The following is a 16863-nucleotide window of genomic DNA, read 5'->3' on the forward strand; positions in this document are numbered from 1 at the left end:
AGACCATCCTGGCTAACACGGTGAAACCCCGTCTCTACCAAAGATATAAGAAATTAGATCTTAGGCATCGCGTCATAGAGGAACTACGTCTTCCAGAACCCTCGCGCCCTGCGTCGTGCTGGCACTTTTACCGGCCGGGCCTTAGAGCGGAGCCTGTAGCCGGGCGCCATCTTTGACGCTGGCAGTCTTGGTTTTCTGCGAGTGCTGCTGCTGCTGGGAGGACGACGGACGGCAGCGGCCAAGCAAGAAGAAAGACGTGGCAGCAAGCGGGAGTCGGGGATAGTGTCATCGGTTCGGGTCCCACGACTTTGGAGCTTGTCTCAAACTCCACATACAGAAAGCCACCGACCTTATTCCGGTATCCTACACCCATTCCCCACCCTCATTACACTCCCACCCCTGGCCCTCAGCGTGGGAGTCAAGAGCAACAGGGACACTTCCGTACTCCTTGTAGGATTGGTGAAACCGTAATGAAGAACACCCCTAAACTCCCATAATCGGTGCGGATTCCTGTGGGGAAGGCCTATAGTGTTGACATCTTCCAGGCCTTGGTTCTGGACCTTGAGAAGGAGGCTGTGGAACTAGAGATAGCGATGCTTTTTAGGATTTGGGGATATTCCCTGCCCAAAAAATTCCTGGAAAATTGACTAGTATTAAGTGTGAAGAAATCTTGAAGACCAGAAATTGGATCTTACTGAAAAACTGATGTTTTTTTTTGTTTTTCAGATTATATTGTTCAGCTATGGAAGATGGATTTTTTTCATGATCCTTTGACTCTCAAGTTCATCTTTAAATGAACTCTTTTTTTTGTTTTTTTTTTGTTTGTTTTGTTTTGTTTTTGAGGAGATAACTAACCCTAGCTGTCTCCAGTCTGACAAAGGTTATTTGAATGGACTTAATCTCCCAGTAGTTGGGAGATGTTTTAAAAACACATGCTGTGTTTGAATTGTGGCTGAGAGGTTTTCTTGGCAATGTGAGGAGGAAAATTTTTTCTGCCTCATTATTATTAATTCATGGATTGAGTGTTGGTTCGACCTACAGGCGTAATAGATTGGAACTCAGTGAAGACACAGACGTTCCTGTTGAGAGCAACCAGCTAATGATTACAGTTTAAAGACAATTGCTGTGATCAAGTTGTCATTTGGAAGATTAAACCCATTTCACGAGGACTTGGAGCCTTGTCCTTGCTTTGAGGAAGCAGTGGCTTGTTTCAAGAAGCCACTTCTGATCTAAGAATCTACCCAGCATGCCTAATCAAGGAGAAGACTGCTATTTTTTTTTCTATTCTACATGTACCAAAGGTGACAGCTGCCCATTCCGTCACTGTGAAGCTGCACTAGGAAATGAAACTGTTTGCACATTATGGCGAGAAGGGCGCTGTTTTCGACGGGTGTGCAGGTTTCGGCACATGGAGATTGATAAAAAACGCAGTGAAATTCCTTGTTATTGGGAAAATCAGCCAACAGGATGTCAAAAATTAAACTGCGCTTTCCATCACAATAGAGGACGATATGTTGATGGCCTTTTCCTACCTCCGAGCACAACTGTGCCTGAGTCACCAGAAGAGGAAGTGAAGGCTAGCCAACTTTCAGTTCAGCAGAACAAATTGTCTGTCCAGTCCAATCCTTCCCCTCAGCTGCGGAGCGTTATGAAAGTGGAAAGTTCCGAAAATGTTCCTAGCCCCAAGCATCCACCAGTTGTAATTAATGCTGCAGATGATGATGAAGATGATGATGATCAGTTTCCTGAGGAAGGTGATGAAACCAAAACACCTACCCTGCAACCAACTCCTGAAGTTCACAATGGATTACGAGTGACTTCTGTCCGGAAACCTGCAGTCAATATAAAGCAAGGTGAATGTTTGCATTTTGGAATAAAAACTCTTGAGGAAATTAAGTCAGAGAAAATGAAGGAAAAATCTAAGAAGCAAGGTGAGGGTTCTTCAGGAGTTTCCAGTCTTTTGCTCCACCCTGAGCCTGTTCCAGGTCCTGAAAAAGAAAATGTCAGGACTGTGGTGAAGACAGTAACTCTCTCCACCAAACAAGGAGAAGAACCCTTGGTTAGATTGGGTCTTACTGAGAGACTGGGGAAACGAAAATTTTCGGCAGGCGCTGACAGTGATCCTCCATCAAAGCGTAGCCTGGCACAGAGGCTAGGGAAGAAAGTTGAAGCTCCGGAAACTAACACTGACGAAACACCAAAGACAGCTCAAGTTTCCAAGTCTCTTAAGGAGCGATTAGGCATGTCAGCTGATCCAAATAATGAGGACGCAACAGATAAAGTTAATAAAGTTGGTGAGATCCATGTGAAGACATTAGAAGAAATGCTTCTTGAAAGAGCCAGTCAGAAACATGGGGAATCGCAAACTAAACTCAAGACAGAAGGACCTTCAAAAACTGATGATTCTACTTCAGGAGCAAGAAGCTCCTCCACTCTCCGTATCAAAACCTTCTCTGAGGTCCTGGCTGAGGAAGAACATAGGCAGCAGGAAGCAGAGAGACAAAAAAGCAAAAAGGATACAACTTGCATGAAGCTGAAGACTGATAGTGAAATTAAAAAAACAGTAGTTTTGCCACCCATTGTTGCCAGCAAAGGACAATCAGAGGAGCCTGCAGGTAAAACAAAGTCCATGCAGGAGGTGCACATGAAGACGCTGGAAGAAATTAAACTGGAGAAGGCACGGAGGGTGCAGCAGAGCTCTGAGAGCAGCACCAGCTCCCCGTCTCAACATGAGGCCACTCCGGGGGCAAGGTTGCTGCTGCGAGTCACCCAAAGAACATGGAGGAAAGAAGAGAAGATACTTCAGGAAGGAAATGAAGTTGATTTTCAGAGCCGTATTAGAATGGAAGCTACAGAGGCTTCAGTTGAGAGCACAGGAGTTGACATCAGTAAAATTCAAGTCAAGAGATGTGCGACCATGAGAGAGATGCGCATGCGGAAACAGCAGGAGAGGGAAAAATCAGTCTGGACACCTCTTCGGGGAGATGTAGCCTCTTGCAATACCCGAGTGGCAGAGAAACCAGTGCTCACTGCTGTGCCAGGAATCACATGGCACCTGACCAAGCAGCTTCCCACAAAGTCATCCCAGAAGGTGGAGGTAGAAACCTCAGGGATTGCAGACTCATTATTGAATGTGAAATGGGCAGCACAGACCTTGGAAAAAAGGGGTGAAGCTAAACCCAAAGTGAACGTGAAGCAATCTGTGGTTAAAGTTGTGTCATCCCCCAAATTGGCCCCAAAACGTAAGGCAGTGGAGATGCACCTTGCTGTCACTGCCGCTGTGAAGCCACTCAGCTCCAGCAGCGTCCTACAGGAACCCCCAGCCAAAAAGGCAGCTGTGGATGCTGTTGTCCTGCTTGTCTCCGAGGACAAATCAGTCACTGTGCCTGAAGCAGAAAATCCTAGAGACAGTCTTTTTTTCTTTTTCTTTTTCTTTGTCTTTTTTCTTTCTTTCTTTTTTTTAATATACTGTAAGTTTTAGGGTACACGTGCACATTGTGCAGGTTAGTTACATCTGTATACATGTGCCATGCTGGTGCGCTGCACCCACTAACTCGTCATCTAGCAGTAGGTATATCTCCCAGTGCTATCCCTCCCCCCTCCCCCCACCCCACCACAGTCCCCAGAGTGTGATATTCCCCTTCCTGTGTCCATGTGATCTCATTGCTCAATTCCCACCTATGAGTGAGAATATGCGGTGTTTGGTTAGAGACAGTCTTGTGCTGCCTCCAACCCAGTCCTCTTCAGATTCCTCACCCCCGGAGGCGTCTGGCCCTTCCTCATCCCAAATGAGCATGAAAACTCGCCGACTCAGCTCTGCCTCAACAGGAAAGCCCCCACTCTCTGTGGAGGATGATTTTGAGAAACTAACGTGGGAGATTTCAGGAGGCAAATGGGAAGCTGAGGTTGACCTGGATCCTGGGAAAGATGAAGATGACCTTCCGCTTGAGCTATGAGAAATGATTGATAGCTGAAGGTGGTAGTGAGGACACTTTAAAAAAAAAACCGCCAAAAAACTGGACTTAGTTTCATCTATTGTAACATTTACCTGAGACGATCATTTCTTTAGTCTAGAATTTGCCCCAAATCAGAAGTATACCTCTGAATTATCTGTATGTGTCCTGGATTCCTTGGGGTCAGATTTTTAAAGTTACTTTATAACCATTTTGTCCATTTGATGCCATTGTTTATCATCTTTTGAGAAAAAAGTTCTGTCATACCCTTCTCTCCACAAAAAAGAGACTGAGAGGGAGATCAAGTGAAAGGGTGCAAGCAAACTTAGTGACTCCTTGAGGTGTTTGTCAGTTTTGGCTTTTTTCTCCTTTGTTGTATTCTTTATGTATTGTCTTGATGTACTTAATATTACCTGAGTTTGAAATGGATGAAGACAGCTGCTACCATTAAGGACCAAATTTTATGCTACCACTAAACAAAAATACCCACTCAGTCTGTGTTAAATTGTATGTCTTTGTAAAGGTATTTAGAGATTCAACTAAGCTTTAAAGAGGGCTGAGCAGCTCAGGAAGCCTGTAATGTGGGCATAACTCTTTGGACCTGATCTTGATGCTTCTGCTGCTCTGTTGGCCTCTGAAGAGCAATATCTAATTTATTATTACTGTAATTTTTTAAAAGGCTTTAAAGTGCCTCAGGGGTCCCCTGAAACTAATTTTCTATTTCTGGGATTCCCTGGATTCATTATATGAGATGGTGACATGATTAGAGGAATTCTTTTTTCGTATGAAAATTGTCCCTTTTCTTCTTCAGTACTTGCCTCCTTGCTGGCATTGAATTAACACAGGGACAAAATTTGGTTAATTTTTTATTTCTAATTCTCCCAACAAACCCCTGTTGCCCAGTATTTATGTGGTGGCCTTTAACCACCTGAGGGAAAAAATGAGCTTATTCAAGCTGCCAATATTTATCTATGGGCTGTAGCAGTACACCGAATTGTACTGTGCCAGGGATATTGAGATGCTCTGGGGGTGTATTGTATACCTGCCAGTTTTCTTCATTTCTGAATTGAGTTTTCTTTTCTTGATGTTGGTTTCCTTCATATCACCTCAAGGTTTAGATTTGTGAAGGAATAAGCATGACGGAAATAATAGTCTTGAAAGGAGATATGTTGTATATAATCAGAAGGAAGAGGAAGGAAGGATTTACCCATTTTGATATTTTGCTGTAGGTGGCCAGTTTTGTTTCTCATAGGGAAATCTGACCCACCTGTCATGTTGGCTCCTAAGGAACTGCTGTTGTAAGCGGCTCATCAAGAGTTGAACTTCACGTAGCCTTGTTGGGAATATGGAAAAGGAAGAAAGCCACAGGACTGCCCATTCAGTCTTGTTAAGATTGGGATGATTCTGCACAAGCAAAAATGACTTGAAATTTATGTATCGACACACCTCTAGCAATCCATCTTCAGCTGAATGAATGTTGTATGATAGCCCTTCTCCAAAGCAGGGGTAGAATGTTCAGGTTTCACCACGGATTTTCTACTTATTTCGCTTTTGGAATCAGCTTACAGATTCCAGGTCCCTTTTGTATATATTCTTTATTCTTTTGCTTTTTTAAAAAATAAACTTGTATTAGTCAATGTTTCATGTTCCGCATTATTTGAACCATTTGCCCTTACAGAAAGAGAAATACTTGTTTGTGTTTTAAATACAACCGATGTAGGAAAAAAAAAAAGAAAGAAAGAAAGAAAGAAAGAAATTAGCCAGGCGTGGTGGTGGGTGCCTGTAGTCCCAGCTACTTGGGAGGCTGAGGCAGGAGAATGGCGTGAACCTGGGAGGCGGAGGTTGCAGTGAGCTGAGATCGTGCCACTGCACTCCAGCCTGGGCAGCAGAGCAAGAGTCCGTCTCAAAAAAAAAAAAAAAAAAAAGAAAGTCTAGATTTTGTAGTCTTCCTCTGGAAAGCCGAATTTTGTTTTGCCGGGGAGTTCAGTTACTTACCATTCAACCTGATCCTTTTTAAGCGTATTTTTAAGTTTGGGAGTATGCGTCTAGAGTAAGTTTTTCTTTAGGGCTAATTTAATTATCCTTTTGAAGCACGCCTCTTCAGGAGGCTCGAGGAAATATTCAGGGTGGTCAGCAATGCCTCCATTCTGGCCGGCTGCAACTCAACCCCCAGCTCACAAATCCCAGTAGCTGTTTTTGCCTGGCCTCATAGAGTTTCATTTCATGCATATGTAGCCTAATATTCAATGAAGGACTCAGGATAGCTGCCTGTATAGATTTCTGGAGTTCTTTCTCTCTGTGCCTCACATTTCAGCTCTTTTAGCTCCTTTAACTCTGATCTCTGTCTATTAAATTCAGTAAGTTGGATCTGCCTTGTCATGGTTCCTCCTCTCTTACTGCAGTCTTGGAAGTGCCTACATCCAGAAAGCCATGTTGGTTATAGGGCTTACCTCATTTCTTTTCCTGTTCTGAAGACTCACACTTCCGTGCTGTGTCTGTTTTCTAACGTCTGAAAACAGCTGTCTCATGTATTTTGTCCGATTTCCTAGCTGTTTACAGCAGAGAGACAGATTTGGTACCAGTTATTCTATCACATTGAGAAGTGACAGTCCCTAAACTTGCTCTAAACATGTTTAGATTTAATGTGAACAACTAATGTTTCCATTTTCAGTTTCTCTTAGCAGTTTTCACGAGCTTCAATCCGTTAATTCTCAAATACATCCATAAATCACTTGGAATATCTTAATGCATTGTATGAAAGATAATTCCTCCTCTGTACCCATCATCAGCACTCTTCCTTTAAATTGTGGGATATGTTTTTCTGAGACTGTGGCTTTAGCGTGTACGAGAAAAATTCAGTTGTTATCCCCTCATTTTGGGGAGTAAAAATCATAAGAACGAGGAGCATTATAGTATCTAATCTTGTCCAACAAAAACCTAGGTAACTTTGGAAGTTTTCTTCTCTCTCCCCCACTCTCCCACTTCTATGTGTGTATAAGTGTGTTTACTGAATAAAGAGCCTTTTATTTTTATTTATTTATTTATTTATTCGAGATGATGTCTCACTGTCATCCAGGCTGGAGTGCAGTGGTGTGATCTCAGCTCACTGCAGCCTCCGCCTCCCGGGTTCAAGCGATTCTTCTGCCTCAGCCTCCCTAGCAGTTGGGACAGACTACAGGCACATCCCACCACGCCCAGCTAATTTTTTGTATTTTTATTAGAGACAGGGTTTCACTTGTTGGCCAGGCTGGTCTTGAACTCCTGACCTCAGGTGATCCACCTGCCTTGGCCTCCCAAAGTGCTAGAATTACAGGCGTGAGCCACTGCCTCAGGCTGAATAAAGAGCCTTTTAGATAATGTCTTGCCTGACAAGTTTAAAACAACTTTCTTACCAGATATGCCATAATAAAAATCTCCAAGAAATTTTCCTTAGGCTACATCTCAATGGGCCATTTAATACTATATCAATAAACTTTATTACATAATAAGATCTTGGTGTTTATCAGAAAGGGATTTGAGCCAGGGTGTTTTAAGTTGATTAGTATCTTGAGTGAGAAAGATCTCTGTTTTCATTAGCCTTCTCAGAAAAAATTCCCCCTATTTATCAGGAATGCAAATGTTTCAGATTGAAGTGGGTACCCAGACATAGCTCAACATTGCACAAACAGGTGCCAAGGGGAATCTGTTTCCTTTTCTATCTAACTCCAACTCCTTTGAATTTTTTTGACAGGTACTTAGAAAAACTGGGATTGACAAAGTGATACAGTTTGAGTTATATGTTGCCATAGAAAGAGGCAAGTTGGCAAATATTTTGGTAAATCATTTCAAGATAGCTTTGAGGAGGTCCTCAAAGCTTAGTATTATACATAGAGCAAGAGGATTATATGAAGTATGAAGAGAAAATTTCTTCTGATTTTCTAAGGAAGATATTGTTTAAGATCCAAGACTAGAAAACCAGTTGAATAATGTAATAGTAGTGCTTGGGCGAATCAAACCTTTTGGTGTGTTAAGTTTAAATTCTCAGGAGGATCGGGAAATCCATGGAACCAGATGGCTCCTAATTGTTTACAAGGAGAAAAAAGTCATGCAGAGGTTGAGAATTGCATGGTATTAAAACCTATAGGGTTAAAAAAAATTAGAAAAAAACTAGTGTGGAGTTTGGAGTATTTCAACTGGTAATCAAATACAGAATGTTATGAGATAGCTGATGAGATATTATTTCGCTAGATTTCCTCAAATAAATAAAGGCTGTTGATGGTTCCATCAAGACGGTTTTGCGTGTAGGGAAATAATTAGCATGTGTTTTATTTCCGTTAACATATGTTCGTAATTGCACCCATACACTTCCTTAGAAGGGGAAAGTTTGCAGGCCTCTGAAATGACCATTGTACTTCCATAGCAGAATTCAAAACCAACACTATAGAAAGCATCTATAGCTGCCTTAAAGAAAAAAATTGGTGAATCAGCCAAGGGTGACGGGAAACATGGGGCCTGGTAGACTTGTCATATCTTGTTACAAATGTTCTCAAAAAAGCATTATTCATGTGCCTCTGGTTCCTACGACTAGATATCAGATATCACCAAGTCTCTGTCACTGAGGAGCTTATAGCTTAAAAGGGGGACTTTTAAATAAGTAAGCACACTAGTAGACATTAATCAGCTCACCAACCCCAAAATATTGGAGCATTAGGAAGAACTGAATTCGAATCTTTGCTCTGGTACTTAAAGTGTGATTATGGGAATGTGTTTTAATTTTAATGAACATCAGTTCCCATCTCAGTTAATAGCAACCAAGCTTCCCGGTAAAAATTCTATGGTTATCCTTTATGTATCTTTCCCCTTGCCTCTTACTGCCAATTTAGCAGCACGTCCAATTGATCCTACTTTCAAACAGACGTGACTACTTCTCTCCCTTTCACAGTGACATCCAAGGCCTCAACATCTATTGCCTAGACAATTGGCCTCCAGTCTACTTCTACTTTTGTCTTCCTCCCCTTGATCCCTGTTCAATTTTTCTTGGTTGAATAGCCATATTGATCCTTTCAGGATGCATTGGATCACAATACTATCTTGCTCTAACCCCTTCAGGTCCCTCCCATTGCACTGGACTATACAAACTCTTGGCTGGGCATGGTGGCTCATGCCTGTGATCCCAGCACTTTGAGAGGCCAAGGTAGACAGATCACTTGAGGTCAGGAGTTTGAGACCAGGCTGGCCAACATGGTGAAACCTCAACTCTACTAAAAATACAAAAATTAGTCAGGCAAGGTGGCATGTGCCTGTAATCCCAGCTACTCGGGAGGCTGAGGCAGGAGAATTGCTTGAACCCAGGAGGCAGAGGTTGCAGTGAGCCGAGATCATGACACTGCACTCCAGCCTGGGTGATGGAGTGAGACTCTGTCTAAATCTATCTATCTATCTATCTATCTATCTATCTATCTATAGATATATCTGGGATTAGTGGTGACCAGCTTCCAAGATGACCCTCAATGATCCTGCCTGCCTCCGAGTACCCACACTCTTGTGAAGTTCCCTCCCTCACACACTATGCCAGGGTTAGTCAAAAACAAAAACAAGGAAATAAAAAAACCCAAACTCTTCAGTATGCCCTTCAAGGCTCCACGTGACCTTGCCGTGTCTACCTCTTCTGCCTCATCTGAACCTTAGCTCTTTCCACACCCTTCTCATTCTGCTACAGTCATCTAGTTCTTACTGTTCTATGAGCAGCTCATTTGCTAAGCTCATTTCTTCTCCAAGGAGTGGCTCCATTTCTCGAGCGATTCCCATTTCCACTGGCTGGTTTATCATTATCATATAAGCTCCATGTCTAACTCAAGTGTTACCACTTCAAATGGGTTTTCACCATCCTAGCTAAAATAGCAGCCACTGTCTCTCTTGCTCTGTTTTATATCTTCATGGCAATATTGCCAACTGAAATTTTATTATTATTATTTTAAAATATTATTTATTTCTTACTAGAAGGTTAGTTCTGTAATGACCAACTTTTCCTGTCGTGTTCACTATTGTTTTCCAAGCGCATAATCGATACCCATTAAATATCTGTCAAATGAATACATAATTTTTAATGGGGATGATAAATAAAATATTATTTTTTGAGGAGGGAATAAAAGAACATACGTATATCTATAAATACTACGCTTGATCTTCGCCAAAAGGCCGAGAAGCGATACGTATATCTATAAATACTTAAAAAGTATGAAGTACTACAATATTAATATTCATAGATATATAACTAAAAGGGTTGGATGGTAAACAAAGTACTTGGACATGTTTCTGGTAAGTTTCTCTATGAGCTGGGACATAAGTTTTACATTTAATCCTATTTTCTATGTCAAAGGAGGATAAGTGAGTTTTACCCATTGAACAAATAGACCCATTACTCATATTTCACAATTAGCTGCTTTATGCATATTTGACCAATGTTGCACTTTAAGCAATTACAGATAACACTTAGTCCTGGACTTACAGATGGTTTGACTTATGGATGGGGAACGCAGTAGAATATTGTGTTCCCAATAACGCTGCCTATTTACAAAAGCAGCGTTTCCATCCTTTTCATTAGTTAAAAGTGAATAGTTTTTACTAATTAAATTAATATTTAATATTTAATTTGTGTCAATTAAATATGCACGAATTCTGCACAACCCTCAGCCCCCTTTTGCAGATTCTGATATGACAGTTGAGTATTATTATATGAGTAATGATAACTGTCAGGGCCAATGTTGGAAGCAACCATGTGACCTACTAATCCAATATTTATCCTCTGTCCCTTTGATTTTCTGTTTAGTAGGCTCTCCAAATTATCACTCATTATGTATCCCAAAGCAGAAATCAGTGTAGGTAGCATTACTAAACTTAGCAAATAAAAATATGGGATGCCAAGTTAAATGTGAATTTCAGAAAAATGAGTGCTTTTCTGGTATAAGTATGTCCTATGCATAAGTATGTAGGGGTACAGTTTTGCTAAAAATTATTTATTGTATATTTGAAATTTATATTTAGCTGGATATCATGTATTTTATCTGGTAAACATATATATAGGATATAGCCAGTGACATAATTCCTGATGCCATCACTGGTCCTTTGGCTCAGACCACAGTATTTCTAATATCAGCGGAGCACAGCTAGATTGTTCAACTGTTGCATCTGTTAAGGTGGTTAGAAGATGGTATTTCATGGAACAAGAATATTTACTATGCCTTCCTTTATCTAAGTGCCTTTAATATGTTTCCTTTTATTTGAATACCTTTGAGTGAGAAATAGACATAAAGGAGAGTTTTCCTATGATGCCTGACTAACTCTGAATACTTCCTGGCACTTGTAAGATAAACTTGGTCATGATAAATTAAGTGATCAGTTATTGCTCCCAAGGTTTCTGTCATCTGGGTTTAGGGTCAGAGGTGGATTTTCTGTGAAGTTAGGAAAACTATAGCTTTAGGGCCGTCACTCGCATAGGTCACTTCCATGGCCCCGTGCCTAATTTTGCATTCTTTTTCTTAAATACAAAACAAAGAGACCTCCCACACTCTATAAGTGCCATGAAAACCTGCATTCTATCCCCTCATCCCCCACCCATGTCTAGGGATAAACAGTCTAGCATGCTAGCTCTAGATAATTGCTGCTTTGGATAATTTCCAGATAAAATGCCCAAATTGACAAGACAAATGTTTTACATGTAAACAAGTTGCACTTACTTATCTTAGGCCCCCAACAACCTGATTCATTTCAGCTATTGGCTTTTTCTTTTCTCTATGGTCACAGTTATCACAGTATGCTCCCAGGAACATGGGGGGCAGAGCTTCAACGTTAAACAGGTCTTTCTGTTTTCCTTTCCACTGGGAGATACCTAGTTCAATGTTCCTGTAACCAGTTGGAATATATGCCAATCTCAAAGTTAAATTCTGGCTCTTTAGGAGGGAGCTTTCATCTGAAGACCTGCGATCTTCAGATTATCACTGCGTTGTCACTTCCCCTAATTTAACAGCTGCTTGTTTTGCTTTACTCCAGTCCTCAACCCCCAGATGAGGTAGTAGAGATTCCCTACTGTTTCGTGGAACACCAGCAACATGGACACAAAGGCAAACTCCAGCTTTCCTCACACCTCTTAAAGAGCATCTTGAACCCTACAAGTCTAGATGGCCCTGGCCTATTCCCTGGGGGATATTTTTTCCCCATAGGTAGGGCTGGTGAGATATTATGTTGGAGTCACCCGGGGCCTATTCTTGTACCTCTTCTGTCTTTCTTTGGGTACTTTCATTCACTTGGTAATCCCATCTTTTGTCATGGCTCTAAAAACCATCCAAATGTTGACAGCTCCCTAGTTTATATCTGGGAAATTATAGGAGGGTTTAGAGTAAAGAAGTGACCCCATACATGCGTGATTAACACATGCTTAAAGGATCAGCCCCGAATTCTCCCTTGACTCAAAACTAATTCAACTGTCTATCTGGGTGTCCTTTAGGCATCTCAGACATACTGTGATCACAGCTGAGCTCCTGATCTTGCCTCCAGATATGGTCTTTCTGCAGTTTTCCATAACTCGATAAATGACAACTTCATCTTCCCAGTGTTTCAGGCCAAAAATCTTGGAGTCATTTCTGACTCCTCTGTTATTCTCACGTTAGCTGTTCAAACTATCTAAATAACAGTCTACCTACTAAATACCCTTTGTCTCTACCTTCAGGGTATATCCAGAATCTGATCCCTTCTCAGTATCTTCACAGCAAACACCTGGCCCAGGCCACCTCATCTCCTACGTGGCCTTGTAATTGCCTCCTAACTGGTCTCCCTGCTTCTGTTTTCAGCCAGCTTTAGTCTGTACTCAATGTAGCAGTCAAAGCAGTCTTTTCAATACATAAGTCAGAGCATGTTAGTTATCCTCTGCTCAAAAGCCTCCAAGAGCTTCCCACATTAATAGGAATAAAAGCCCAAGTCCTATAATGGCCTGCGAGGTGGTATCTGATCAGACCCTCTGCAATGACTATTGTCCTTGTCTTCTCAAATTTTATCCACCACCCACTCCCCTCCAGCCTTGCTGACCTTGCTGTTTTTCACAGAAGCCAAACATTTCCCCACTTAGTGCCTTTCCATTGGCTGTTCCATCTGCCTGGATTGCTCTTCCTTCAGGTGTGTCTATCTGTGTGTGTGTGTGTATGTGCGTGTGTGTGTATACATGCTTACATGCTTCCTTACCTCCTTCAAGTACTTTCTCAAATGTTACCTTCTCAATGATCACCCCATTTAAAATCAAAACCCCCCCTCCACAATTGTTAATCCTTGTTTTGATTTTTCTCCATAGCATTCATTACTTCTAAGAGAGGTTTTTAAAAATTTTTTATTCTGTCTCTTCCAATTAAATATAAGCTCCATGAAATCGGGTTTTTATCTGTTTTCGTTCCTGCTCTATCATTCCTAGCACTCAGAATAGTGCCTGTCACAAGAAATGGAGGGCACTCAACATATATCCATTGAATGCATAAAACAGGATAAGAAAGTCTTAAACATTTGCTTAATGTGTCTTCATCAATCCTTAAAGGTTCAAAAGCACTCAACCCTCTTTCTCTTCTTTGGACTTCCCCTTATGGTATGTGTGTGTGTGTGTGTGTGTGTGTGTGTGTGTGTGTTTTCCAGCTAAAACCTAATATCCTTGAGTTACACCATTAAGAGAGTTGCAGCTAGCTCTTCAGAAATCTTGTATCTACTGAACTCCAAGAACATCATTTATTCAGTACCCAAGGATGGGACATAGCCAATGATGATGATGGGAACAGTTTCAGGAAATGTGCTCACTCACATAGATTTTTGTTCATGGAATAAGTTTCTGAAGGTCTGTTTATCAGGGTAAAACTTCAGTCCTGTATCAACTAACAATCCCATACAGAAGGGTCACTGTTTACATTTCTCCAAAGCCTGGTCAAAATAACTTTGACTAATTTGATTAAATTGATTGATAACTCAAAGTAAATCATATCACCAAAACACTTCTCATTCCAATGCTTGATAGTTATGGAATTTGCTGAGACCACCCACTGAATACCCGTTCAAATGAATGGAATCTCACAGAGCACACATAATCATCTCTGACTTTTGTAGCCGTAGGGATACATTAATACCTGTGCCTCATACTTAACTGAAAATCACCAGTTGTCTGCTGAGTAGTTTACTGCGTGTCAAATCTGAGGTCCAGTGTAATAGACTGTTTTACTACTTCTATTCAGAATTTTCTAATTCATAGACATTCTAATTTTATTTGTCTTTTTCTCTCAAATACCATGATAGGGTGAAAGTTTGAGCTTTTGTATCTTAATGTTTATTGAACATTACGATACATAGAGAATACTCTACTATACATAAATGCATACCACTCAATGAATTGTCCTTGGATGAACATTGCTGTAAAACTACTCAAGTTAAAAAATAATATTTCCAGTATCCAGAAGTCTTCTGATGTCTCCTCCCCATCACTACGCCCTTCTTCCTCCCCGATGTAACTGTTACGCTCATTCTAACACTGGAGTTCAGTTGTGTCTCTTTTCCAACTTTCTATAAATGAAATCATCTGTATAAATCTTGCATCTGGCTTCTTTTGCTCCATATTATGTTTGTGAAATTCATCTATATTATTGAATATAATAACTGTGGTTCATTCAGTATTACTGCTTCATAGTATTCCACTTTATGAATTTATCACAATATATTGTTTCTAGCTTTTCATTTTTATAAATCATGTTGCTCTGGGCATTCTTGGAAATATTTTTGGTTACCATGATCCCCTTTCTGTTGAATATACACTTTGGAGTGCAATATCTGTGTCATAGGTATGTACATGTTCAACTTTAGTAGATAATGTAAGCAGTTTTCCTAAATCATTGTCCCAATTTAACTCCCACCAGCAATATAAGAGACATCCTATTGCTACATATCCATGTCAGCAGTTAGGATTATCTCTCTTCTTTATTTTAGTTATTCTCCTTGGTAAATAGTAGTAGTATCTCATTGAGGTTTTAATTTGCATTTCTCTGACTACAAACAAGACTGAAAATATGCAGATATCCTTTTCCTGAAGTGTCCACTCAAGTATTTCCTTCTTTTCTCTATTGCATTATTTATCTAGTTATAGTTAATTTGTAAAAGTTTAAAAATTATTTATCTGGATGCAAGTCTTTTGTTAGTTATGTGTGTGGCAAATATCTTTCCTCACTCTGTGGCTTGTTTTTGTCGTCTCTAAATGGTGTTTGTGTTGAAAAGAAGTTTTTAATTTTAACATCCAATGTATCCATCTTTTCTTATGAACAGTCATTTTTGGTCCCAATTTATCAAATCCTTACCTGTCCTAAAGTCTTGAAGGTATTATCTGCGTTATAGTCTTAGATTATCTTCTAATTGCTTTATTATTTTCTCTTTCACACTTTTCACAGTTAAATCTACAATCACCCAGAATGGATTTTCATGTGTGGTGGGTGGTAAGGGTCGTTTCTTTTTTAAATCGTCAACTTTTTTAAAAAATTATTTTTATACTTTAAGTTCTGGGATGTATGTGTAGAACATACAGGTTTGTTACATAGGTATACAAGTGCCACGGTGGTTTGCTGCACCCATCAACCCATCATCCACATTAGGTATTTCTCCTGATGCTATCCCTCCCCTAGCCCCTCTCCCCCTGGCAGGCCCCAGTGTGTGATGTTCCCCTCCCTGTGTCATGTGTTCTCATTGTTCAACTCCCACTTATGAGTGAGAACGTGCAGTGTTTGGTTTTCCGTTCCTGTATTAGTCTGCTAAGAATGATGGTTTCCAGCTTCATCCACGTCCCTGCAAAGGACACGAACTCATCCTTCGTTGTGGCTGCATAGTATTCCAAGTTGCATATGTGCCACATTTTCTTTATCCAGTCTATCACCGATGGGCACTTGGGTTGGTTCCAAGTCTTTGCTATTGTGAACAGTGCTGCAATAAACATACATGTGCATGTGTCTTGAATTGACCCAGCATCATTTGTTGAAAAGACTATATTCTGTGTGGATTTCAATTTGAAAATTTTATATAATAAATATTGTATCTATATTTATAACTATGATTTCTCTTTATGTTTGTAAGGCTTAGCAATTAGGATATGCTATCAATTTATCATTTTAAGGCTGATTTTGTCTTTTTTTAAATGTCAAAGTATTTATTTTACCTCAATTGTTGGAAGAACTCATTGGTTGGAGCAGCTAAACCTAGATCTTTGTGGAGAGATAATGGAAAAAATCTGTAATAGGTGTTTGATTTTCTACTTAAATCTATTCACTGATTACTAATTTGCTCAGTTTATTTTCTGGAGTCAATTTTTAGTCATTTCTATTTCTCCAGAAAATTATACATTTAAAGGCATGTTTTATTTTTACTAATATAAAGCTACATTTAATATTCTGTTAAATGTGTGAACAATTCTTGTAAATACTGTTTTTCATTTGTAGTTTTGGTATGATTTTTGTTTTCCTATTGTTACGGTCTGTATATTTTATAAAATGAATGTCTTTGATTCTGTTATCTACTGCTGTGAAACAAATTACTCCAACACTTAGTGGCTTAAAACAACAAACATTTAGTATCTCATGCAATTTCTGAGGCAAGGAAATCTAGGGGCAGCTTGGCTGGTTCAACATCTCTCACAAAGTCACAGTCAAGCTTTTCTTCCTGGGCTGCCATTGTCTCAAGGCTTGGCTGGGGCTGGAGAATCCACTGCTAAGCTCACTCACTTGGATACCGACAGAGCTCGATTCCTTGCTAGCTCTTGGCTGGAGGCTACATTTTCTTTCTTTCTTTCTTTGAGACAGAGTCTCCCTCTGTTGCCCAGGCTGGAGGGCAGTGGTGCGATCTCGGCTCACCGCAACCTCCTCCTCCGGGGTTC

The 16863-nt window shown here is 40.3% G+C and overlaps 2 protein-coding genes across 2 annotated transcripts in view; one reads left to right on the forward strand and one right to left on the reverse strand.

Moving 5' to 3' along the window:
- LOC100609532 (protein eyes shut homolog) overlaps window positions 1–16863 on the reverse strand; it is a 2075858-nt gene that overhangs the window by 1587948 nt on the left and 471047 nt on the right. The window lies entirely within an intron of this gene.
- LOC129135405 (zinc finger CCCH domain-containing protein 11C-like) lies at window positions 111–5590 on the forward strand. Its single transcript, XM_054685916.2, has 2 exons — window positions 111–358; window positions 727–5590. Exon 2 carries the CDS (start codon window positions 1247–1249, stop codon window positions 3479–3481), a length of 2235 nt encoding a protein of 744 aa, XP_054541891.1. The 5' UTR covers window positions 111–358; window positions 727–1246; the 3' UTR covers window positions 3482–5590.

The sequence above is a fragment of the Pan troglodytes genome, chromosome 5 (genome assembly GCF_028858775.2).
Source record: "Pan troglodytes isolate AG18354 chromosome 5, NHGRI_mPanTro3-v2.0_pri, whole genome shotgun sequence".
In the NCBI taxonomy this organism is placed as follows: domain Eukaryota; kingdom Metazoa; phylum Chordata; class Mammalia; order Primates; family Hominidae; genus Pan; species Pan troglodytes.

Excerpts from the sequence above, each read along its gene's own strand:
- LOC129135405 (XM_054685916.2), top strand. The coding sequence starts at position 1,247 with ATGCCTAATCAAGGAGAAGACTGCTATTTTTTTTTCTATTCTACATGT.